This window comes from Cheilinus undulatus, linkage group 23, assembly GCF_018320785.1.
Source record: "Cheilinus undulatus linkage group 23, ASM1832078v1, whole genome shotgun sequence".
NCBI lineage: Eukaryota > Metazoa > Chordata > Actinopteri > Labriformes > Labridae > Cheilinus > Cheilinus undulatus.
The window spans coordinates 29,382,965-29,410,779 of NC_054887.1; the positions used below are offsets into that span (position 1 = coordinate 29,382,965).

Consider the following 27,815-nt stretch of genomic DNA (forward strand, 5'->3'; position numbering starts at 1 on the left):
TTCAGATTATTAGAGCCTGTGTGAGGGAGATAACTCACAGAAAGCTTCTTTATGTTTCTCACTCAGACACAAACTGCTGACTGTTTATAAAGATACTTAAGTTCTTCTGGAAATCCTCAAAGGAAAAAGGAGCTGGGTTTCTGTCCCTATCAAGGAGACAGGACTCTTGTTTCAAGTGTTCCTGGTGGTCTGAGTTATGTCAGTCTGGTGTTGCTGTCTCTTTCCAGGATCAGGCTCCTGGAGGGCCGATATATCATGATCTATGTCTGAGAGTCAGACCAGGATCAAGTTTCCTCCACATGTTCTCTCTGTGACTTGAGCTCCACTCAATCCAACACGAGGGGATCTGATCTTTCTACAGAACACCTGTCAGTACCTGTGACCTGTGGCCCCGCCCCCTACCTAAGTCACAACCAGATATGTACAGGAAAGACATGCTGCTGCAACATGACTACACCTAACCTTTATATAGGTACATCTCAAGTGTCTTTACGGTGCATCCACGTGTCCCTCACCTGTATCTTAGCCCCTCCCACCACAGATGCATGTAGGGATGCAAAAGCACAAAGGAAATTAGAGGAAGGAGATACGATTGAAGAGGCATGAGATGTCCTTTCATCTGAAGCGTCACGTGAAGCGGCATATATTTCGGATGAAGGCGTCTCATGACACGTGCAAGAGACAGAGGAGGACGAAGAGGTGGGAGATCAGGAGGAACTGTCTAACTAACAGGGCATGACAGGTGCTTCTGCTGAGGCAATGGCAACATCATTCAAAAGAGCTTCATGTCATTAACAGTAAACAGATACGGCCAGTATCTTATCCCACTAATTTCCTCACCGTCTCTCTGCACAGTATCCTTGCAAAGCAGATGGATTGTCCAGATTCCATGTCTGTCATCAGGCAGATCCATCTCACAAAGCTCCAATGAGAAACGATTGAGCCAGGTCTGAAAATGGACATGACCAATCAGCAGTGTTTAAGGAGAACAATGCGCTAGCTATGGTCAGGGTTTAGTTGAGCTGAAAGCTGATAAAAAAGGCCGCCACTGGTTTAGTATTTGGCTTAGATGTAGCCATAATATGTTGGCAGTTTTATCAGAACAGGACCACATTTCTTTATAAATATAAGAGCAAAGACCAGCACTGTTCTGCTCTGTGTGGAATGATGTTGTTTGGCAGCAGCCTACAGTGGATCTACTGCATATCTCAGTGGAACTACTCTGATTGACTAGAGGGAGTGATTTCTAATGTTTACCCTTAACCCTAGTTTTCCAGTGCCCCACTGTCCTTTGACACAAAGTTACAAGGAATAATGTTGAAATCTTCTCCTACAAAAGGGCGACTGTTCAAGTTCCTGATGCGTCATCCGTGGAATAGACAGTTTACCTAAAGAAATGTAATGACTATATCGGACATTGCAACAACATTTCATTAGGATATAACATTGGTTCCCAACCTGGGGTCCAGGCTCACCTGGGGGAGGGGATGCCAAAGATCTCAGGGGGGGCATGAGGCTTGTCTGCTCTTAGGTTGCCAAAATCAGACTGGCTTATATCAACTAAGATCATGGAAAAACTTCACCTACATAGTTATACAACATCTTTTGGTATGATAAACACATGCATACCAATGTTTTCAATCCATCCATCCACTTATCCATCTTCTTCTGCTTAACTGGGATCGGGTCATGGTGGCAGCAGGCGAAGCAAGTCAACCCAGACGTCCCTCTCCTAGCAACTCTTTCCAGTTCCTCCTGGGGAATTCCAAGGTGTTCCCAGGCCAGATGGGATAGATAATCCCTCCAGCGAGTTCTGGGTCTACCTCGAGTCTCCACCCAGTAGGACGTGCCTGGAAGACCTACACAGGAAGGTGCCCAGGAGGCATCCTGATCAGATGCCCAAACCACCTCAACTGGCTCTTTTCCAGGTGGAGGAGCAGCGGTTCAACTTTGAGATCCTTCCGGATGTCTGAGTTCCTCACCCTATCTCTAAGGCTGAGCCCGGCCACCCTCCTAAGGAATCTCATTTTGACTGCTTGTAACCGCGATCTCATTCTTCTGGCCATTACCCAGAGTTCCTGACCACAGGTGAGGGCTGGGACATAGATCGACCGGTAAATAGAAAGCTTTGCCTTTTGGCTCACCACAACGGTACAGCGCCTGCAACGTTGCACCAGTTTGCCTACCAATCTCACGGTCCATTCTACCCTCACTCATGAACAAGACCCCAAGACACTTGAACTCCTTCACTTGGGGCAAAGACTCACTCCACTATCACTTTTTAACTTATGTGAGTTGGGAGAGGCTCAAGGGAAAGAAGTTTGGGGACCACTGGGATTAACATGTTCTCCATTTGCCCCTCCATTCCAAGAATCAGGACATCCTACTCCTAGATGAACTTGCAAAACATAGGGGTAGTGCTGGGATAAAGCCTTCATCTTTAGATCAAATAGGGGAAATAAAAGAGGGGGAAAGTTCCATTATGAGATTAAAACATTGATTGTTTTGATTGTTTTGATCAAATACAGGCCTACTAAAACTCAGAAATGATGCACTCTATTAACTGGATTTTATAAAATTTATGTTCAATATTTTCTTCTATAATAGTCATATCAAACTCTTTAAATCTGCTCTGTCTATTTTCAGTTCCGTTTTGAAACTCTGCTGATGATGTCAAGTTTCATTGAAGTCTGATCCTCTGCAGAGTCCAATCAATGACTGATATCCGATTAAGAGGCGTGTCAGTTAGTGGAAAAGCTTTTGTGAAGTCTGCTCTCATGTGTCTTTGCTCATCGCCCCTCAGACTCTCCCTCTTCTCTACTCAATCCTTGGACCGGCTTCAGGGGCTTTGCAATGATCTGATTGGTTGGACAGGAACTACTTCTGGTTGGGCTGAGAAATCAAGTGCACTTTGTCCAAAACACAGCCAAAACATTGTATAAGTATAAAAAATCCCCAGCTGCCAAGGCTCATGGGTAATGTAGTCAGGTCTCAGGAGCAATGCTGCAGCCAAAAAACTCAAAGTTTTCCTCAACAGAGAGACCAAAGAGTCAGGTGAGATTCTACAGGACAGGACAGGAAGTAAGCTTAGCTGTCAGGTGTGAACTGTAACTGAAGTGTGCAGGAAGATCCAAACTTTAAAGCAAAGTTAAAGAGGACAGTTTGAGAGTTTGAAGACAGATGAGTGCAGACAGAGAGGAGACAAGAGGAGGGACAGTGTGAGACGTGACGGCAGCAGAAAGGAAAGATAAGGACCAAAGTGACAGAAACAGATAAAACACCCTCCTCCTGCAGCTCTGGCAGTCTGCAGTCACTGCTGAGAGGAAACACAGCTTTAACTGTAAAACTGGAGAGTTTGCTCTTTTAAAGAACATGCAAGATTAAAACGCTCAAATTTTATGCACTGATAACTATACTTCATAATGCACCTTTGGGAGATTCTGGCCTTCTCTTCTGTTAAATATGCCATATTTGTCACAATTAAATGTTTCACATCATCAAACTCTTTTAATTCATAAAGGAAAAACCCATCCAAACCTACCTGACCCTGTGAAAGGTCATTGTCTCCTAACCCCTAATAACTGGTTGTTCCATTCTTGGCGGCAACAACTGCAAGAAAGAATTTGCCATAACTGGCAATGAGTCTTTCACATCACTTTGGCCCACTCTTCTTTGCAGAATTGTTTTAATTCAGCCGCAATAGAGGGTTCTCAAGCATGACCGGACTGTTTAAAGCAATGCAACAGCGCCTTAACTGGGTTTAAGGCCAGAGTTTGACTGGGCCACTCCAAAATCATCATTGTTTTTTTTTCAGGCCATTCAGAAGTGGACTTGCTGATGTGTTTTGGGATCTTTAACCCAAGCATGGTCGAGCTTGAGGTCATGGACTGATGGCCCATCCTCATCCTTTGCATCCTGAAGCAGCAAATTGGCCCCAGACCATCATACTACCACTACCATGCTTGACTGTTGGTATGAGGCTCTTTTGATGTAATTCCAGATGTAACAGGATGCACAAGAAGCTCACCTTCTGTCATGTCAGTCCATTGACTATTTTCCCAAAAGTTTTGGGAATCATCAGGAAGCTTTTAGTCAAATGTGAGACTTTAAAAGTCTTTGTGGGTTTTTTTGGCCAGAAGTGGTTTTGGCCTTGGAACTCCAACATGGATGCCATTTTTGTCCAGTCTCTTTCCTATTGTTGAGTCATAAACACTGACCTTTACTGAGTCAAACAAGGCCTGCAGGTCCTCAGATGTTGTTCTAAGTTCTTTTGTGATGAGTCGTTGATGTAACCTGACATGCCTGTTGAAGCCATCTGGGAAAGCTTCAATAGGAAACATTTGGGAAAAGGAAGAGGCTTTGAAAAAAGCTCGGAGTGAGATTGGATGAATTTTCTGTCTGTCACATCTCCACGGGCCAATCAGAGCAACAAAACACGTGACATAGACACTATCAAGCTGTGCATGTGCAGCTACCGCAGAATAATGCGAAACATGGCGACTGTAGACATGTAAGTACTCGACTTTTGTCGTTTTTGAAAAGAAAACAACTCACTGCTGTTCTTTGGTCTTCTTTTAAAGAAGAAATGTCGTCAAGTTCTGATAAAACTGGCGCTTTAGCAGCATCCACGCTAAGCTCTTCCGCCATAATTGCACCAGTCTCTTGCTGCTGCTTGTTTATGTCACACCTCTGCCGCGCCTGAAAGTACTGCCCCTCGTCGCTGATTGGTCCTGTCACTTTCTAACCAGGCCCAAATGGTTCAGATGGGAGCTTTGCAAGATGGATTCACCAGTGAGAAACAAGGAAACGGGTGTATCCATCTGCTTTTCAAGGTTATCGTTGATGCACTCTTGGCCTCATTTTGGTTGGCTGGTAACTCCTGGAAACGTTCAGCACAAATCCCAAGTTTTCCCCATTTGTGTGCATTGGCTCTCACTCAGTGTTAATTCTGTCAACTAAAACTCTGACTAAAAATGTTCGACGACAGCCTTTATTTCCATGAAAAAAACTAGACTAAGACCGACCAAAAATAGATCTGTGAGTACTAAAACTGACAAAAACTAAGTTTAGTTTTCATCAAGATGACTAAAACTAGACTAAAATGTACTGTTGTTTTTGTCAGACATTTAAAATCCTTGATATTTCTCCACTGTGGGTGAATCTGTCAAAAACAATGCAGCTGTAGCTATTCTGCCTCTCAGCTATAGAAAGCAGGGTTCGGCAGGCTGCATAGAACACACTACCATGATTTGGTACCAGATCTAGGAAAGAAAATAAATGGTACAGACTAAAATGTGAGGACTTGTTATGGACTAAAACTAGACTAAAACTAAAAAGGATAGAAATGACTAAAATGTGACAAAAACTAAAATGCATTTCATGTAAAGACTAAAACTAAGACTAAAATTAAAAATAGCAGCCAAAATTAACACTGCTCTCACGGTGGTTCGCTGGAGTCTTGACACCTTAGAAATGTCTTTGTAACCCTTTCCAGACTAATAGATGTTAATGACTTTGCTGACCTCTCAGTTTTTTCTACCCCAGCCTGACCATCACCAGATCTGTTGAATCCAGATATCCGTTAAATAGAAGCTGTCTGACAAAGTGAAGTAGGCTGAAATATCTCAACACATCATGGCATCATCTAAAGAAATTCAAGAACAGATGAGAAACAAAGTCACTGACATTAATAAGCCTGGAAAGGGTTATAAAGGCATTTCTAATGGGTTTGAGACTCCATGACACCATGCCGAGAGCCATTATCCACAAATGGGGAAAACTTGGAACAGTGGTGAACCTTCCCAGGAGTGGCTGGCCTGCCAAAATGACCCCAAGAGACCATCAAAGACTCATCCAGGAGGTCCGAAAAGAATCCAGAACAAAATCTAAAGACCTGCAGGCCTCACACACTTTTCACAAAAACATCTTGACAATGCCAAAGACTTTGGGAAAATATTCTGTGGATTGATGAGGCAAAAGTCCAACAGTCAAGCATGGTGGTGGTAGTGTGAAGGTCTGGGGCTGATTTGCTGCTTCAAGACCTGGGCAACTCGCTGTAATTGATGGAACCATGAATTCTGCTCTCCTTCAATCCAGCTGAGACGCTGTGGCATGACCTTAAACAGGCTGTTTATGCTTAAAAATTTGTGGCTATTTCAAATGCCTAAGGAGCCTGAAGGTTCAGAAACTAGAGAAGCTGAATTTCAAACAAGTAAAAGAGGAGTAATATATGCAGGTATCTTCAGGTCTAAACTGAGAAAGAAAAAACCTGCAGAAACCAAAACCAGGAGGAAAAATTCTCTGTTCCTGTAGAACACGTAGAGCTTTATCAGTTTGTTTTTGCTGTTATTACTGTTTGTGAGATTTATAGCAGCGTTAGCATATTAGCGCTTAATGTGCTTCCTGTTTCTCCCTCTGCTGTGATGATGTGTTAATGGATTTACTTTGTCTATCGGGGGAGTTTCTGCTCTAATGAGAAAAACATCATAAAAAGCTGAAAATATTCTAATTGTGTTCTCAGAGATCATCAATCACCGCTGCAACAGCTCCACACACCGCTCACACACACTGATTCTACTCTGTTATATACTGTTTTATATCGCTTTGTACTGCTTTAACCTGTTTTATGGGGTTTTATTGAGCTTTATTGTTCCTCTCTGTCCTCGGGGAAACATTGAGTCTGTTTTTAATCTCAGAGAAGCAAACTGGAGGAGTGGCTCCATCAACTCCAACAGGACAACTCAATCTGACAAGAAAGGGAACGGAGTGAGTTCAGATTGAGCTTCAAAACCTGAAGTGACCTCATAAGAATGTTCACACATCCATTGTGACAGGATTATTCACATATTAAATTATCAGGGTGCATTAATGGCATTAGTCATTTTAGGTAAGTGAGGCTGCGGCTTGATGTCAGCATTCAAAGTCACGTAAATCTGGACCTTAGGATTGTAAAACTTGTCACTTTTTGGTCCGTAGCAAGTTCTTTTTTCTGTGGTTTAGCTAACGTCATTATCGACAAAAGTTCCTTATTTTCTTTCAAAATAACGCAGAATTTTATCCAAAAATGTGGCAACTCAACGTGACCTCCTGAAAGGTGTAAATGCTGTTACATTAACCAGGGATTGTTGGATGTCAATGAGTCATTTTGTACATGCACTCCCTTTATAGGGCAAGTGACCATATATGGTCACTTTGGTCGACTTCCTGCGTGACCTCCCTGAACTCTCTGTGACACTGTAGAACCAGAATGATTTTTCTCAGCCAATCAGTGGAGATCAGTCAATGTCACGGAAAGTGACATCACACCATCTGACCAATCAGCAGTGGCCACGAGCGTCTCAAACTTCCTGTTTACTCCAGAACTTGAGTAATGCAGTTTTACGTCTCTGCTCTAAAATCCTAACTTACCATGATATGCTGATGAAACTCTAACATCATAAAGGTGAATGGTAGTGCTCCATGTCATGAGGATTTTTAGCATTTACTGAAAATTCAGAGTGAAAAATGGAGGAACCATATCTGGAACACATCTAGCATCTGTACTTAGAGTTTTTAACTGACAAATAACGAATGAAAATGTAGCATAACAGTACTCCACAGTGTAGTGATCCAATTATAAATTTTAATAATTTATAGAAATTTAAAGTTATAAATAATCAAAAAGCTGTGATTTTAGGTCCCCTCGTAACATTTTTATTATACTTATGTGGTTTATATCAGTTTTAATTTTTATTGTGAGCCTTATTTCTGCTTGGATTTATTCAGCTATGTAATATTTATGGTATTTATTGCAGTTTCTGGTGGAATTATGAAAAAAAAGAAATATTTATTAAAATCTATGTGGATTTAGTCAGTTTTCCAACAGAATAAAAGTTTATTTAAATTAAATAGCAAATAGCAGTTTTAATTTTTTACCGTGAGCCTTTCCGCTCAATTTAATTCAGATATTTAATATTTATAATGTTTTTTATGCTTCTGGTGGAACTAATGGAAAAATAAGTGTTATAAATAGTGAAATATATGTAATTTCATTGAGTTTTCTAACAGAATAAAAGTTTTATTTAAATTAAATAGCAAATACCAGTTTCATTTTTATACTGTAGGCCTTATTTCTGCTTAATTTAATTCAGACATTTAATATTTATGATGTTTTTTATGTTTCTGGTGGAATTTAAGAGAAAACTAAGTGTTGTAAACAGTGAAATATATTTGATTTTAGTCAGATTTACAACGGTAAAACAGTTAAGTTAAGGACCAAAAGTTTTTTTCTTTCAAGTTTTATATTTTTAAATAAATCCAATGTCCTAAAAGGGCTTTAAGAGGGAGAGTGTATTTTCTTTTTGTTTTTGTAACTGCACAAAGCCTAATAGTCTGTCAGATTCAGTTTTGCTGCTAACCCAGACTGAGAATCTGTCCACAAAAAATATCTGCTTTGCATTTATCAAATTGAAAATAATTCATTTTTTTGTTTGTAAAAAGTGTCATTTTGTAAATAAACTGGCATTCATAGGATTGAAATTATGAAAATAAATTCACATTTGCTGTACATGATGAGGACTGGAGTGAAGTTTTTCTTTCATGTTTAATATTTTTAAAAACATCCAATGTCCTTCAAGGGCTTTAAGAGGGACAGTGTGAATTTTTAAAGGAGGGCCTAGGGTTAAAGGGGTTAAACTTGAATGGCATAAATCTATTTATTTAATTGTGGGCCTCATCTCTGTAAAAATTCACTTAATTATTCAATATTTGTGATTATTATAGGTGTCCAGGTGGGATTATAAGACAAAAAAAAAAAACAATCTCTCCATGTCTTGTAAAATTAATATTTTGTATTTAAATGACTTTTAAATGCGTTAATCCTCATTTGACTCTGTATGTGTTTATTTTCCATTATCAACATTTTAATATATGTACACTTTATGGATTTTTTTTCCATAAAATATTTTAATGTAAATATAAAAGTGACAAGAGAAAAAAAAACAGTATTAGGCTGTCCAACAACAATATAATAGGGCTTAAATTTTGAATTTTCAAATATTTCAATATGTGCCTGATAAAGGGTTAATGTATAACCATATTAAACAGTGTATTTGACAGATCAAGCACATAAAGATGTCTCCATCTCTAACTCATAGTTTCAGACCTCACTGCTGTAGCAGCGGAGCTCTTATTTAAATAATCAATCTAAAAGTCAACATCATAAAATCAACCTTATTGACTTTATTCAGACAGTTTTATTCACACGGTCAATATGGAGCTGAAAATTTGATCATGAATGCAAAATTCTAGAAATGAGATCAACCATATTTTCCAATAGAAATTCATCTTTTAATCCCAAATGTTATCCCTCAGTAGCCCTGATGTTCACACCTGTGGACAGACACTCTAAACCCCGCAGTGATGTAACACGTCTGTGAAGGTGTGCACACAGACAGACGGGTGACATGACACGATCATGTTGCTGTAAACGTGTGTCTAAACGTGACAAACTTCAACAACATAGCCATCAGAAGCAGCTTCAGATCAGATGTCTGGATGTCACCTGCAGGTGTCACAGGGACAGGCAGAAGGGGCGGGGCTATACACCTGAACCTACGGATACAGTCAAACTCTGAAATGTTAAACTTCAAATCCAGAGAGACTCATGAGCTTCAGCATAAGACTGATGCTCATTTGTTTCATTCATCTGCTGAGAGGTTGTTTACTTGTCATACTTTCATACTGTTCAAATCATGACAATTCAGTCTGATATTGTGATGGTTAAAAGTATCTTTAAACACATTCTTATCTAAACAGCAGAAGGATGAAAGATCGTGTCATCAGCATAGCAGTGGTTTTACCTAGCAGGTTCATAGTCAAAGGGAGTCTGCATATTTAAAACAATGGAGGCCCTAAAATCGTGCCTTGGGGGACGCCACATCTAATGAGAGGTAGGAATTAAGAACGTTACCACTATCCATACGAATATATGTAGTTCCGTTTTAAAAGCTGCTTTAAAATCAGTGTGATGTATATAATGTTACTGAGTAATGTAGAACCATGCTGCTGCTAAAGCAGCATTTCCAGAGTACGTTTCCCAGGTTTAAACAGAGTCCCATTGTGTCTCCACGTCGTCCTCTGTGAGAAGTTGGTGTGCAGAGACTCTGGGACCAGAATCAGACCTCAGCTCGGCTGATCCGGTTCTGCTGACATCAGCTGATCCAAGCTCCCAGCATGCCGAGGGAGAGATGAAGAGCTCTGAGTCTCTGAGGTGTTTTTATCTTTTATCTGCTGTTGCTGCTTTAAATAAAAGAGCTCAGTGTGTGTGTGGGCTCATTGATCAGAGCTGGCTGTGAATATCAATGACAGAGCTAAACACACAGCTGCAGCTCACACTATTATTTTTTCATTTCTGCGCTCACAGACGACTCAGATAAACTGTTTCTGTTGGTTTTGGCTGACTCGTCACAAACAAGGGGAGAGGGGGGAAGAGGGGGAGGAAATGATGGGGGGAGAAGTGGAAATGATGAGGGGGAGGAGAGGATGCAGTTAAACCTCCAGAGGATGAGTGATGGAGAGAAAAGAGAAGAAGAAAGGATCAGAGAGTCTCTTATATCAAGTCCTTATGTAAACACGGAGAGACTGAAGCTGCAGACACATTCATGATAACAAAGTCAAAACAAACTATAATAAACACAGAGGATCATTCAGGCACTAAATTAGAATTGAATTTAAAGTAGAACCACCATCTTAGACCTGTAAGCCTATGGGAGGTTTATGTTTATACGTGCAAAGTTTAAGCAAAGTTATGCAAAGCATTCTTCAGATATGATGGACAGAAGTAAGGGGTGAACTTCTAGGCCAGTTGACCTTTAACCTCAAACTACAGTCTGATCATCCATGAGTCAGAGTGGACTTTCATGATAAGTCTGTAAGAAGCTCTCAAAATATTCTTGGGATGAATATGTGGCTCGATGACCCTGACCTTTGACCTAAAGCCTCCAAAGCTTTGCAAAGTTTGATGAATATCTCTCCAAGCATTTTTAAAAGTATCCACTGTGATGGATGCCACCTTGCAATAAGTCAGTGTGTTAAATTTCATCCCTGCTGGATATTTCACAGTCAACTGTAAGTGATGTAATTAGAAAGTGGAAGAGTTCAGGAACAACATTTACAGTCCACAAAAGCCGATATTTAAAGTTGCTACAGGCCAATAATTACAGCTGTTAGGCTGATTCCTGCAGCCCAAATAAGCAAATATTTACAGCAGACCAAGGCCAATGGTTACAGTAGACATACACCACGTTCTAAATTACTATGCAAATTATATTTTTCTTTGACTTTCCTGAATAATAGAAGCAAATGACAATATAGTTTTAAAGTCAACCGTTAGAGCATAATTCAAATTTTATTGAACAAACCTCCCAATGATAACTTTTTTTTCAAAAATAAAAAATTTGTTTCAAAACATTTTATAGATTGTTAAGAACTGAAAATTGTCATTTGTTGAATTTGCATTAGGAGATCATATTTACTGAAATCAAAGCTATTTCAATCAAAAACATCTAAATAGGTCAAGTTACATGTTAGTACAGGAGCCCTTCTTTGATGTCACCTTCACAATTCTTGCATCAATTGAACTTGTGAGTTTTTGGAGGGTTTCTGCTTGAATTTCTTTGCAGGATGTCAGAATATCCTCCCAGAGCTGCTGTTCTGATGTGAACTGCCTCCCACCCTCATAGATCTTTAGCTTGAGGATGCTCCAAAGGTTCTCAGTAGGGTTGAGGTCAGGGGAGGATGGGGGCCACACCATGAGTTTCTCTCCTTTTATGCCCATAGCAGCCAATGATGCAGAGGTATTCTTTGCAGCATGAGATGGTGCATTGTCATGCATGTCGATAATTTTGCTACGCAAGACATGGTTCTTCTTTTTGTACCATTAATGAAAGTGGTCAGTCAGGGACTCTATATACTTTGCCGAGGTCATTTTCACACCTTGAGGGACCCTAAAGGGGCCTACCAGCTCTCTCCCCATGATTTCAACCCAAAACATGACTCCCCCCCTCCTTGCTGGGCCATGGTGGCCATCCACCAACCATCCACTACTCCATCCATCTGGACCATCCAGGGTTGCACGGCACTCATCAGTAAACAAGACTGGTTGAAAATGAGTCTTCATGTATTTCTGGGGTCACTGCTTGTGAGCATTGGTTAGGGGTGGCCGAATAGTAGGCCCTGAGACACAATACCATCCATGAGTTTCATTGAAAAACAAAAAACAGAATGTTTATGACACTAAAATCCAATTTGCATAATAATTGGAATGAGGGATATGCCAGTATTTACAGCCCACAAAGGCCAGTAATTACAGCTAATATTAGCTGAAACTTACAGCCCATGTTGGTTGGTATTAACAGCTAACACAGGCTGATATCTATAGCCCGCAAATGCAGATAACTAAGGCTGATACAGGTTGATGCTTGCAGCCAATACAAGTCTGTGAAATTTCATCCCTGCTGGATATTCTACTGTCAACTCTAAGTGATGTTATTAGAAAGTGGAAGAGTTTAGGAACAACAGCAACTCAGCCACAAAGCAGAAGATCAGGTAAAATCACAGAGCTGGGTCACTGATTGCTAAGATAGCTAGTGTGCAAAAGTCAGCAATGCTCTGCAGATTCCAGAGCTGAAGGGTGCTGAACTATCTAGCAATGTAAGTCAAGATCAGATTGGGTCACCCCCATCTAGGATTTCTATTTTTGTTGCCAAATCAGAGTCTAAGATTCTGCTTTGGTGACACCTCTAGTGTAGTCACCAGCAGTGTTAAATCAGTGCTTCTGCAGTTTTGAGCAGCGCTGTGGGTGAGGGAGGTGAATGACGATCAGGCGAGTACGATCAGGGGATCAACCTTCATGTCGAAACATTCCTCCCTCTCCAGGGTTACTCTTTCCTTTCTGTGTCTCCTCTCCTCTGCTGTGTGTGGGATGATCCTCCGTTAATGCTGCTAATTAAATTAATGCATTAGCTGCTCCGTACTCTCACACATACACAGAGTCTGTGTGTGGAAGTGATTATTTTTAATGGGCTCAGTAATGAAGCCACCTCAGAGGAGCAGCCGAGCGGTGAAGATGGTTTGTGTCTTCAGATGGTCCCTGAACGCTGCTCCTGTTTAATTTGGAAATGACCGTTTTAATGACACTTAGAGCTGAGTGATCCTGAACGCCTCACAATTACACCGCGCTGACTAACTGTCTCATTAGGACAGGAGGAGGATTTACATATTTGGAGAGTCATGAGGGTTTTTCCCAAAACTCAGAATCTGACAGATTGTAACCTAAAAACCAGATTCAGGACTGAATGAGCCCACAGGAGAAACCAGAAAGACCGAACAGATCCAGTCTGATCTTATCACAGAGAGAGAAACAGTTCAAACGTTTTTATGGAGCAGATTTAGTGTTTCCAGGAACATGCATTATTCATCAGTGAGGGCAGACTTTAGAAAGCCTCTCTTTAGTTAACACACTCTCTGTGCAGTCCTCAGATGTCTTTTAACCTACTATGTGCTTTTCTGTTGTCTTAACTCGTTGCATCGATCCATGAACTCTGACCCAAAGATTAACTGATTATATTTTGGATGTCATGGGTCAGAGGTCAAGGTTATTGGGTGCTTTGAGGATTTTCATAAACCTTTTTACAGATATCCACTCTGACTTCATGGGCCCAGACGAGTTTGACTTGAGTTTTGAAAGTTCAGGATTATTTGGCCTCCAGTTCATACCTTACTTGTGAACCTTGCATCCCAAGGATAAACATACTAGATTCGGAGGTTTGAGGTCAAAGGTCAGGGCTAAAGCTATGGCTTTAAAAAGACTTAAGGTATCAAAATAGTTGATAACTTTGATTATTTCACCATGCTCACCTGACAGATTTTATTAGCTTGCACAAAACGACGTGTCAAACCAGAGACTCCCAACTGGTCCAACCTTAGGATCCAGCACTAACTCTTTACTGAGAATTGGCAACTGAAATTTAAGATATTTGTTAACCAATCAAATTTATTCAATAAAAAACAGTGCAGATTTGACCCTGAATGGGAGAAAACAAATGAGACAGAAAGAGTCAGAGAAAAATCAAGCATGTTCCAAAACACCTGATTGACTTTTTGTCCCAATTTTTTTTTTTGGCAAGGCACACATTTCTAACCTGCTGAAAATGGTTTCACCAGCAGCCTTTGGGCTCTGACGGATCTGTTCAGAGCCAGTGTGTCAATTTGATCACCTCAAAGAAAGAATCCTTCAAGTCAACACCTGGAGCAGCTCTTTATGAGCAGCTCTCTATGAATGTGGTGTTCCACAAGGAGCGATTTTAGGGCCTCTATAGTTGAGACAATTTCCTCTGCTTTAAGACTTCCATTCTGCTTAAAACCCATTTTTCTCTCTTTTCCAATTTCTAACCTGTTTTTGCCACTTCTTTTGGCCATTTTAATCTTTTTTCTTACCACTTTTTGTCCATTTTTAGCCTCTTTTCCCAATTATTAGTTTTTTGCTACTGTCTGCCCTTTCTTTCCACTTCTTTTTGCCATTGTTAAAAATTTCTTTATGACTATTAGCCCATTTTTAGTTTTTTTTTTTTACGATTATTTAATCATTTTCCATTAAATTGTCTCAGTTTTTCAATGTTATGCCTGATTTGTACAAAAACACTGACAACATAATATATTTGGTCTGAACCAGGCAACCATTTTCTGCCAATTTTGGCACTTTTTTTTGTTTCTATTTTTACCCCCCTTCTGCCGTCTTTTGCCAATTATTTTCCAATTACAACTCATTTTTGCCACTTTTTCACATTTCTACCAATGTTTTAGGCCACTCTTAACCAATTCCGCAGCTTTTTACCTACATTTACCACTTTTCCTCTTTATTTAACCACATTTTGCCCATTATTAGCCACTTATCATACTTTTACAGTTTTTGCCACTTACTGCCTATTTTTGTATCCTTTTAAACCCCTCTTTTCCTTCTTTTGCCAATTTTTGCATCTTATAACTAATATTTTCCACGTTTCGGCCTCTTCTGCCACTTTTTGAAACATTGTTGCCACTTCTTCTTGTCACTTTTAACCCATTCTGCTGCTTCTGGTGTTTGGGACTGTGGGCATGAACCATGAAGTGTTTTCCATAGTTTTCCACTTTTCAGCCTTTTTTTTGCCACTTTTTGCCACTTTGTTTTTGCTACTTCTCTTGGACAATTTTAACACATTCTGCTGCTATTTGCCAATATTTGCTCATTTGTTTTGCCAATATACATCTTTTTTGGACACTTCTTGCCCATTTTCAGCCCCTTCTTGCCATTATCAAATTTTTGCCACTTTCAGTTTTGCTAATTTTTTCCACTTTTTGCCCATTTTTTCACTTCTTTTTGCCGTTTTTACCCAAAACGTGCTGCTTTTTGCCAAGTTTGGCCACTTTTTTGCCACTTCTTTTGACCATTTATAACTGATTCTACTGCGTTTTGCATGTATTTGCAATTTTCTGCCACTTTTGCCACAAACCTATTCTGCTGATTTTTTTTTTTTTTTTACAATGATTTAATAATTTTCTATTTAGTGTTTCAGTTTTTTCTAGGTTATTTTCTGGCGACCTGATATTCTGGCTTCAGCTTTCAAGTCTGGCATTACTTTCCAAATGGTTCAGTAAAAAAAAAAAAAAATTAAAAAAACACCTTTTTACGTGCTTTTTCCCATTTAATAATTGTGCCACTTTTTGCCTGCTTTTACCCATTTAAAAATTTTACCACTTATTGACTGTTTTTGCCACTTTCTGCCCATTTTTCCCTCTTCTTTTACCCACTTTTTTACCCATATCTGCCACTTTTTTCTTTTTTTACTGCCTTCCTCATTAGTTTGTTCACCCCAAAAAGAATCCTTCAAATCAACATCTGAATCAGCTCTTTATCAGCAACTCTCGATAAATGCGGCATCCCACAGGGCAGGATATTAGGGCCTCTATAATTCCCTCAGGAAAAGGCTGAAAACTGGAAGATTTCTGGACTTTGCCTTCCTTTTTGAAGGCATTGGACAGTGGATAGAACCAAAGAGGAAATAGAGTGGGGAATGACCTGTGGGAAAGGAGCCACAAGTCAGATTTGAGCCTAGGCTTCCTGCCATGAGGACAACAGCCTCTGTACACAGGCATGTGGACCTCGAGGGTACTGCCACCCCAGTTATTGTAGATTTTATATGGATAATACAGATGGAGAACAGAGGAGGTAAGACCACCCAAATTGCTCAAAAACATTGGCAACATTTGGAGAAGTGCGGTCTGTGAGAGAGGAGTGAGCAAAATCCTCTCCAGCTTCAGCCTCACTTAATAAGACTAAACTTCTGCAACTTAATGTTGCAGAAGTTTTTGTACTTTTTACACTGCTCTCTCTCTTTTGGTTACAGATATGACTGAAAATGTGAATTTTTTTTTGATCCAGTATGTTTTTGGTACTATTGATCATAAGAAAAACAGAAACTGATAGTTTAAAAAAGTATCAACCTTAAAACCGTGATTCTTTTTTCCTCCTGATGTTTTTGTGAGCGTTGACCCAGACTCTTTAATCTGTGTTTTTTTAATGAAAGCAGCTGCAGTCTGACGTCTTTGTGTCTCTGCAGCTCCACACGTTCACTCACAATACGAGTCTTTGTGCCGCTGAGTAAACACACAACCACACCTGCTGCTCTGATCACAGGTTGGAGAACACAGAGAGGAGAGAGCATGGAGTCAGACAGTCAGGACCGATGTGACGTCTGCTTAAATCAACAGGACAGGATGAAGATGATGATGAAGTTGTTTAAAAATGAAGGAAAACAAACATTTACAGCATTTCCGTGGTTTGGCTGCAGAGGAAAGTCAGTGCAGAGACATGATTGTTTCTCCTCCTGTGTGGGCGGGATTTAACACGCTCTGTCTTGATTTTCTGTCAGTTATTTGTCTTCACGCTGAAAAATCCCTCCTCCTCTTCATCCTCCCCCTAATCTTCATCCTCCTCCCTTTTCTCTCTAATTGACTCATTATTCAGTTTATTCTGAGCGAGCCGGGCTGATTTAACTCTGCTTTGTTAATCGTCTGTCTCTTGTTAGTCAGGCTGTCTCAGAGCTGATCTCCACTCCGATTGTTTCACATCAAACACAACTCTTTCATTGGTTTGGTTTTTGTGTTACTCTTCCTGTAAAGATGAAAATCTTTACCCTTTGAACTGATAAGACCTCAGATAAAAACTAAGACCCTGTGTGTTGGAAAGTCTGGGATTAAATCCCACTTTTTAAAAGGCTTGAGGATTAGGGCTGACACAATATGAGAATTTTAACTTTGATGTGGTTCTAGTGATAATCAGACAAAAATAGAAAAATACCAATTATTAGATTATATCCTGTTGTTACCTGTCAGAAATAGAACACAAACCAATGAACGCTGCCTGATTTGTACAAAATCACTGACATCATGTATTTGGTCTGACCCAGGCTTAGACTGAGCCCTCCTCAGATGTGATTTACTGATGTCAGTGTTTGTGTGTTGGTCAGGAGCATTGGTGCTAGCATCCAGGCTAACAGTTACGTCACCGTGGAGCTGAAAAGTGTGTCAAACTATGACTGAGTTCTGATGTTAAAATGATCTTCATGCTACTTTTTAATCCCTTCTCTCCACTTTTCCACACATTTTCTCTCTTCTTTGTTGCCTTTCTTAACCCTTTTCTGCCACGTTTGCTGCTTTTTTGCCACTGTTAACCAATTTTTGCCTCTTTTGCTCATTGTTACCAATTCTCCTGGCCACTTTAAACCCATTCTGCTGCTTTTAACCAATATTTGCCAATTTGTTTTGCCACTTTCTGCCCATTTTTGCCACTTCTGTGATCCATTTGCACCCCACTTCTGCCTTCTTTTGCCAATTTTTTTCCACTTAAAACTATTTTTTTTCTACTTTTTGCACATTTTTGCCATTTTTTGGCCACTTTAACCCATTCTCCTGCTTCTTTCCTACATTTGCCACTTTTCATCTTTATTTAATCCTCTTTTTGCCATTTTTGCAGCTTTTTTTAGCCGTTTTAACCCTACTTCTGTCTTCTTTTGCCAGTTTTTGACTACTTTTGTTTGTTTTTGCTACTTCTTTTGGCCAAGTTAACCCATTCTGCTGCTTTTCACCTATTTGCCACTTTTTTGTAACACTTTTAATGTCTTTTGACCACTTTTGCCCTTTTTTTTCCCCACAATTATCCATTTTTAGCCACTTTCTGCTGCTTAGTTTAGCTATTTTTAGCCAACTTCTGCCTCCTTTTGCAGTTGTTGGCCACTCAAACATTGTTTTCCCACTTTTCACCCTCTTTTTGCCACTTTCCATTTTTCCATTTTTTCATCACTTTTTGGCCTTATGTCACTTATTCTTGCCGTTTTCACCCAAACCCTGCTGCTTTTACCACTTTTAACCTCTTTTGCTGCTTTCAGCCCATTTTCACGACTTTTGGTCACTTTTAACACATTCCCCTGCTTTTGGCCTATATTAGCTATTTAAAATGCCACATTTAAACATTTCATTTGACCACTTCTTGCCACTTCTTTTTACTACCATTAACCCATTCCACTCATTTTTGCCTGTTGTGCCACTTTTAACCTTTCTTTTAATACTTTTTGCTCATTTCTAGCCTCTTTCCATAACTATTTAATCATTTTCCATTTAACTGTCTCGGTTTTTTCTACTTTATCCCATGCCATCCAGATATTTAAATAAATAAATAAATAAAGTTTTTGTAGCTTTTATAAGACTGGTAATTTTCTGGTTATCACAGCAAAACTTTACAATGGACCATCATTTTGCTGACTTCCATGGGCCCCCAGTTTGTCTGGGCCCAGGAAGCTCTCCCCTTTATCCCCCCCTTAAAGACGGCCTTGGTCTAAAAAGGGCTTTGGACAGAGCTCTGCTTCTGTCTTTCAGCAGCTTTTGGTTAAAAGTATGACTAAGATGTTAGGTTTTCTGAAAACGTGTACATTTCAGAACTACTGATCAATAAAATTATGAAGATTGCATCATAAAAAAAAATGTAGTACTGAAAAGTATCACACTTCTTTATCAGTTGCTCTTATTAAATGTGGCATCCCTCAAGACATAACTCTAGTGCACTGATCATCAACTGGCAGCCTGGGGGCCACATCAGGCCACCAAAAGCTTCCTGTCTGGCCCCTGAAAGATGATTAAATTCAGAAAAGAAGGAAAAGAAGATGTTGTGGTTTTAAGAGTATCTTGTGGCTTTAAGTGTCTGCAGCTGTAAAATCACCCCACAAGCAATGAATAATGAAATAGTTTGAGAATGACTTCACATTTTATCTGTTTTTACAGAAGTTTACTTTCATGATTACTAGATATTTAAAAGAGGGGTAAAGGTTGGCAGAAGTGCTGCAAAAATGACCAGATAAAGTGGTAAAGCTTAAAATGTGGCAAAAATTGGTTAACGAGGGGAAAAAGGGGCAAAAAGTATCATAAATTGGTTGAAAATGACAAAAATAGTTCAAAAAAGTAATGAAAATGGGTTAAAAATGGGCAAAAACAGAAGAAAATGGCAAAAATTGATAAAAGAGTGGCACAACGAGGATTAAACATGGAAAAATTGGTTTAAAAATTTTAAAGAATGGCAAAAAAAATGGGTTAAGGAAGCAAAAAAGGCCATAAAGTATCAAAAATGGGTTAGAGTGGTAAAAATGCAGCATAAATAGCCTGGCAAATTAGTGAAAAGGTGTTTAAGAGTGGCACACAAGGGAAATAATTGGCAGGAAAGTTGTAATATGGGGTTAAAGAGTGGCAAAAATGGGTGAAAAGTGGCAAAAATTGGTTAAAAGTTGTAACTATTGTTGAAAAAATGTAATGAAAAGAGGTTAAAAAGAGGCAAAAATAGAAGAAAAGTGGCAAAAATGAATAAGAGGGGCAAAAAGGGGATAAAACATGCAGGAAAGTGGTTTAAAGGGTTTAAAGAATGGGAAAAAATTAGGTTAAAGAGGCAAAAAGGTGTTACAATTAGTTAATACTCATGTTAAATCACAATCGTGGAGGGCCCATTCTTTGGGTTTTTTAGGAGCCGAGCCAATTCTGTTGTCAGGCCTGTCTCCTGCATTAAAGATAATAGGCATAGATCTCACTGGTGATGCCTAAAAATGCCCTGTGTTTTGAAAGAAAATACAAACACTACTACAATAATATGCTTACCAGACCAAAATATTTATTTAGTTTCTGTGTATTTGAAAGTCCGGCCCTCAGAGTTTCTGTCGAGACTAAATCTGGCCCTTGTGCAAAGGTACTTGATGACCTCTGTTCTAGGGTCTCTATCATTGTTATAATACATTCTCTCGTTGACTCTGTATTTGAGGAATGAAAACACAGCTATGCTGATGACACACACATTTATATTGCTATTGTTACAATTTATTACTTGATAATGATGAAATTCTTTAACTGGAGGAGAAACGACTCTTCATTCATCAAGAATTAAACTTTAGAATGACTACAGTACCTGTGGTTTCATCACATGATGTAACTCTGCTCCCTCTATACGTCTACCTTTATCCTCTGTTGGCTCATGAGTTATTAAAGGGTTAAATGGTAAACAGAGGAGCTGAACACTGAGGCATATGATGGGGTTTGTTCTGGCAGACTCACACACCTGTATGTGGGTACATGTCTCATGTTGCAGAGCAGTGACCCTTCTGCAGACCTGAACAAACACGGACATGTTTTATTCAGTCTCATCATGACCCGCTGCTGTCTGACACTGGGACTCTCAATCTGGTCTAACCCATCCTGAATAACTGGATGTTATCAGGCTCAAATAATTCACTTTAATCTCATCCTGATTGAGGATGATGGAGGTTTGGCATTGTGTCAGTACTGAAGCATAGCCAGTGTATTTAGACAACATTACAACCACGGTAGATGTAAATCATGACAACTGCAATGATCTCTGAAAGGATCTTTGGAGCTCTGAGAGAGGGCTGTCGATGCTTTGGTTGTGTATGAGTTCCTGACTGAAAGCTTTGGAAAGAGTGGCACCAAAAAACCTTAACCCATTGGTAGTGTACCTTTTAGCAAAGAAAGGGAATTCCATCAGGACCTCATGCTCCAAAGGCATTCAAGATATAGCTATCAAAAAATTTGAAAATGCTGCAATTTTCAAATATAATTTGAAGTATTAGAGTTTTAATGGAAAACAGACTTAGCCTTGCACCCCCCCCAAGATCTATGGCAGGTAAATAAACCCCAAACAAAGAACAGTGAGAGATTCAGCACCACAGACAGAGACTCTAAACAAAGAACAGTTTGCGTTTCAGGACCATGGACAGAGGCATTAAACAAAGAACAGTTAGAGCTTCAGCACCATGGACAGAGACTCTAAACAAAGAACAGTTTGCGTTTCAGGACCATGGACAGAGGCATTAAACAAAGAACAGTTAGAGCTTCAGCACCATGGACAGAGACAACAATAAGAGAGCAGCAATAAAAGACAAGAAAAGCGACAGAAATATGCGACTTAAGAGGAAATCTGAGGCTAAACGAGCTGAAAGGGAGCGTTGGAGAGGGAGGAGAGAAGAGAAGAGGAGGAGAAAAAGAGGAGGAGGAGGCAGTGATTTTATTTGCCTCTGACAGACTGATCCTCAAACTGAATTAAACTACAACTGAAGAGATTTACTCCATCAAGCACGCTCAGTGCACATGGAGGTTACGGAGAGGTTGCAGCACACACACACACTCACATTTTATTGATGACTGTGACTTGAACTAGTTTCACTTCATTTGGACTGAAAGAGTAAATGATAGAAAAGCTGTTTCCTTTGAAGTTATTTCTGTTTCTCACCCTGGAAACTTTCAGATAAAAACTTTTCAGAGTTTCTAACCAACTCCTTAAAGCTCCTCCTCAACGTCTTAAACAGTAAAAACATTGGTGACAGCAAACCAACATGACATTGCAGAACTTAGAAAAGCATATCAGGCTTAAGTAGGGCTGAACAAGTTTGGAATATGCTTCATTATACTGTTACCATAGAGTGATTGGTGGGTGGAGAGGAAGGGGCAGGTGGTTTTGGTTTTTAATTTGATTGGTGGAGATAATTTTTGTTAATGGTCTAGGCCAGGCTATTCAATTGGAGGCCCAAGGCCAGATCAGGCCCCCGAGGTCATTTTTAGTGGCCCTTCAAAGATCCAATATGAAGAATTTCAGCACTCAAATATCAGTTTTAATCTAAAAAGTGAATACTTCTGTGTTAAATATATATTTTAACTGAGATCTTACCATATCTCAGATATTTCTTAAAGTTTCCGAAGACAAAAATAACAGGGTATTTCTTTTCATGGTGGCTGCCATCAGTTGAAAGTTCATGCCCACACTCACCCACGCTCGCCACTTTTAGCGGGTTAAGACCAGCACTGCTCCCTCTCAGTACTAGCTCTATTTTTGTATTGAGGACCCTTATCAATAAAAACATCATCTCATAAGGCGTATTTACTAAACAGAAAACCAACATTTGGTTTTCATGAATAAATTTCTCATTATGTGGGAGAAATGCTCTGAAAAGCGCACCTCCAGGTTTGTGCTGGAAGTGACGCTAGAGTGTATACGCAACCTGGGAGCATATCCAGCATTTTCTGATAAGTTAATATGCCTTATGGCGTGACCAGAGAGACCTGGACCACCTGCTATAATTGATGGAACCATGACTTCTGCTCTCTGCCAGAAAATCCTCAGGGAGAATGTATGGTTATCAGTTTGTGACCTCAAGCTCACTTGGGTTATGCAGCAGGACAAGATTCAAAACACACCAGCAAGTCTACCTCTGAATGGCTTAAAAAAATAAAGGTAGCATGACCTTAAATGGGCCGTTCATGCCTTTGGGTTTGGGTTCTTCAAACTCCAGAAAATCAGGACATGGACATGAGTCATGCAAGCTGTGCAATAAACAAGGCAAAACACTGCAGCAACACCATTATTATTGACACACTACACCAGGCTAATTGGCAGTTAGCAACAACAGCTAAGCTCACTGGACTAGTCTGTGATGTCCCAACCACTATTGAATGATGCTGTAAAATCAAAATTTCACTCAACAATTAAACAGGAACGGAAGATCATAAGCTGCTCTTTATGCTTTATTTATAAATATTTGAGCAGTATAGCATAGCTGATAATCAAGGTTTCAGACAGCTGCTTATTGAGTGGGAATAATGCTATTTAATCCTCACTTGTCAGTACATCACAGAAGCTATGGTGCCTTTGTTTTACACAGGTGTAAAGCCAAAAGCCATTCTTACAAATGCAAGTGGGCTTATAGTCAGATGAAACCAAAATATCAAGAAGTGAAAGGATAAAAACAATAGCAAAAGAGAAAACAAATAAAGCCATTTTAAGTTTAAATGTTAAATATTCTGCATTTGCATTCATTAATAGCTTAGTGATTCTGAATATATAAATAAAAATCCAACTAAATATTTTTTTAATGTACTTGGATCTCTGAAGATCTGAATGTAGCAACAGCCTTGATTTCCCTTTTCATAGATTCCTTTACTTATCTTGAAAACCTCTCCTGGACTATTGTATCTTGACAAAATCAGCTAATATGTGCATCAACATCAGCTGCTACCCTTTTCTTGATTTTAGAGCCAGCAATCTAACATTACTGCCCCATAGCAGGACAAACAGGTTATGTTTAGTGGTTGATAATGATGACAAAAAGGCGCCTTATAGCTTATAGGAATGTTCCAGTCAACACCCAAGGTTCAGATTGCTTAATTTGTTGTCTCTCCATACTTGTGCCAATGACTGTCTGATGTCTGCAACCAAGGACACAGCAGGCCCTGTGCTTATTCAAGGCTGAAGGACTTGACTTGAATTGAACCAAAACTATTTTGCACATTCAAATTGATACATTCAATTATTCATGTTAAATCAAGGTTGAACAATAACATGTGAATCACCATTCTATCAACAAAAGAAATACACATCTCAGAAAAAGTACAGCCTGCAGAGAAGGCCTCAAAGGTCCTAACAGACCTCCTCCTCTGTCTAATACAGAGCATATTTTAACTCCAGGTGTACATGAAGCTCTCTGTTTCACCTGAGCAGAGGCTCTGACCTTTAAATTTTCATGAGTGCTTTCCAGAATTCATGTAAAACAACATCAGCAGAGACAGAAGAGGAATCGGCTCATTTCAGAACCACGGACAGAGACAGCAGAAGAAAACAGCAGGAAAAGACAGGAAAAGGATTTCTGGTGGTTTGAACAGTGGAACAGTTCAACCACTGAGCTTCATTCATTAAGCAGAAACAGAAACACCAAGATTAAAACTCAGCTCAGACAAATCTCTACTCTAAGAGTTTCTTCTTCTAGAAACATCCAGCCAGCACTGACTACTAAAGCCTTACAAATTTGAGACTAACATGCTATGTCATGAAACATAATTTTGAACTCCAAAACACAGCTGGTCAAACTTCACTTTCACTTTCAGACAGGACTTACTGACAGTCTACAGACTCTCTCCATTAACCGTCTCTCTCTAAGAAACACCGTATAATCTCTCCTCTAGAAGTCATAACCAAACTCAAACCTTAAAACAGATCAAATCTGAGGGCATTTTGGTACACAAACCAAACTTTGTGTCTTAAGAAAAGCTAAGATACTTGTGTCTTTATCTATGATTTTCTTTCTGCATCTCCCTCTCTCCCCTCTCAATCCTGTTTCAAAGTTTCTGCCAGTTAAACATAGGGATGCTCCTATGCAAGCAATTTTACACCACATTTTGAAAACAAATTTGAATTGCATTTAGCCGACTAGTCTTAAGTCAAGTAAACATATTCTACAAAAGGTTTCTGACTGGTCAATATGAGTCTGGTTCCAACTAAACTTTCTGGCACTTTAGCATTTATCTGTTTCTGCTCAAGGTTTCTCTCTGTTCAATCTGGGTCCAGTTATACACAAGGTTTCTGCCTGATCAACATAATTCTGGTTTTGCTAAATGTTTCAGCCTGGACAACATGAGTCTGGATCAACACAAGGTTACTGCCTTTCCCACATGAGTTGGACTCTTTTCATGGTTTCTGCCTGTTCAATGTGAGTCTGGTTCTACACATTGTTTATAACTAGACAAACAAGTCTAGTCCAGCACAAGGTGTCTGTCAGTTCAGCATTAGTGTGGGTCTAGACATGGTTTCTGCCGGGTCAAAAAATGTCTGGCTCTGCTCAAGGTTTCTGCCTGATAAACACAAGTCTGGTCCTGCTCAAGGTTTCTACCTTATTAAATCAAATCTGGTTCTGCTTAAGATTTCTGCCTGATCAACACAAGCCTGGTCCTGATCAAAGTTTCTTCCTGATCAGTGTGAGTCTGGGTCTGCCTGTTCAACATGAGTCTGGTCCTGTTGGAGGTTTCTGCCTGGTCATCATGAGTCTGGTCCTGTTCGAGGTTTCTGGATGGTCAACATGAATATGTTTCTACATGAGGTCTCTGCCTGTTCAACATAGTTTGTGGTTCTACTAAGGTTTCATCTGTGGTTGAGTGTCTGGTTCGACACAAGGCTTCTGCTTGGGTTGACCAGGTATTCACCTGGTCAATATGCGTCTGGTTCTGCACAGGGGTTCTGCCCATTGCACAAGAGCCCAGTTCTTCCCTTTTTCTATACAACAAAGACAGACTTAAACATATCTGTTCTTAACTTAAGACACAAAGTTTGGTAAAAGGTCTTGGATCAGAGCATCTTCATTTCCATCCAACCACAGATTTCTTCTCAAATTCAGCTCACAAAATGACTGCCCAGCACACCCATGGCCATGCCACAACCCAACCTTTAGCATCACTTACCCGAGTGTTGTCATGGTGACGATGGTGTACCAGAAGGCAGCAGGGATGCTGGTGAACTTGCTGCCTGAGGATCCTTTCTCAGCGTAGAACATGACAGTAGCAAAGATGATGATAGCCATGGTGAGGGAGAAGAGCAGGAAGCCGAGCTCTGATGCACAGCTCTTCAGCGTGTAGCCTAGGATGCGAAGTCCTGCAGAATGTCGTGAGAACTTAAAGATTCGGAAGACCCTGAAGACACGCAGTGTGACAAAAGCACCGCTGACATCCTCGTTGTCTGTCATGACGAGGCCGATGTAATACGGCATGATCGCCACCACATCAATGACGCTCATCACACTCTTCACAAATTTCCAGCGGCTCGGCGCAGCAAGCAGGCGCAGTAGGTACTCCACAGTGAAGATCATGACGCAAGCGGTGTCCAGGCAGAAGAAAGCCAGCGCATATCGGTCCCCACATGACATCTCCTTCACACGGCCAGGCATAGCGCCACACGGCACCGTCTCCACCACGTTAGCCATCACTGACACTGCAATGAAAAATCCTGTTACATAATAGAAGACCAGAGCCATGGTGGAGGTGTGTGGGTTCTCAAAGGCACGCCACATGGTCTCCCGGAAGCTGAGGTCTGCAGCAACCAAGTCATTGGTCTGGTCCATGTCCTCATCATCCTGAATCCGCTCCTGGTTCTCACGCCGTCTGTCTTTGTAGTCCTCATAGCAGCAGTCCCCTATAATCTCTGGAATGATCCCAAAGAATGCAAGCTCCTCATCGTAGGCAGAGATGCACTCCTGGCGTGGGTAGTGCAGCTTCCCGGTGCGGTAGAAGTTGAGGATGTGGCGGAAGATGTCTGGGTCCCGGTCGAAAAAGTACTCGTTACTTTCCTCGTGGTAGAAAAAGTCCCGCTCTGTGCTGCCCAGCAGGGTGTCTGGGTATCGCTCCAGCGTGTCACGCCATGTCTGGAACTTTGTGCCGCTCACGTTTAACATGATGAGTGCGTCTGAGCCACGCTGTTTCTCTTTTGGTGGCACTGGCATGGGCGCACCTGCCACTGGCATCCAGCCGATGGCCGCCGCACGGGCGAACGGAAGCCATGCTGCTACTCCTGCCGCCATAATGCTTTTGGGGCTCGAATGTGAAGCCAGGAGATGTAGAATGTAAGCTTAACTTTTCTGAGTCAATTCCTTCTTGATAGTTCTTAGAAGGACCAAATATTATTTTTTTAAAAGAGGTGGTGCAAGTACAGAAAGCAAGTGCCAGTAGTTTCAACGAAAATCAAGGAACAAGGTATTTTTCCGATTATTAACAGTGGCTACGCCCTAAAGAACGAAGAAAGATGTCGACACTTCCACAGTAACATGCAGGAAATTGTTTGGTTGCCACTCGAATGGCGATTCTGTCTATAGTGGTTGTCCTTGCTCTTTCCAGGACCAAATGTGTTTTCTCAATTCCTTTAGCATCTCATTCAAGATTCACACATTAACATTAGTGTCTGTTGCAGACAGGTAGACAGCAGAAGAGAGACAACAGTTTTTCTTTACATCCCAAAATGCAAATTTTGGACTATGAGCTCCCTCATGCAAACACTTTAAAATGTCCTTAATAATTGCAGCAGACAAACAACAGAATCACTGCATGCACTCCCTCTGGATTAATAATTGCAATTCATGGGATGTATTTCATTTTTGGTAGAAGTTCTTTTGAGAAAAATCGTCAATCTTTCACCTTTTATTACTACCAACAGAAAATGATTTTGATATTTGTTCAGTGGCCCTGTCTGATGTGCATATTTCAGAACAAAAAAGCTAAATTAACAAGTTTTGGGTGCCTAAGGTCTTCTTTTGTTGCTCTGGTATCATAACTGGCTTCAGTATTGTTCGATATTCCTAAAGTCGTTTAGAAATTAAATTCTGGTTTCCTGGCAAATCTAGAGAGACTTATGGAAGGAGCGGCACAGAGAGGACAGGAAGCAA

At 40.2% G+C, this 27,815-nt stretch overlaps 1 protein-coding gene across 1 annotated transcript in view; it reads right to left on the reverse strand.

Moving 5' to 3' along the window:
• Nucleotides 1-26,957, reverse strand: part of kcnd2 (potassium voltage-gated channel, Shal-related subfamily, member 2) — a 114,962-nt gene extending 88,005 nt beyond the window's left edge. Inside the window, exon 1 of the mRNA XM_041781164.1 lies at nucleotides 25,846-26,957. Within this exon, the coding sequence (XP_041637098.1) occupies nucleotides 25,846-26,957 (1,112 nt within the window). The remainder of the gene's footprint in view (nucleotides 1-25,845) is intronic.
• Nucleotides 26,958-27,815: the final 858 nt, after the last annotated feature.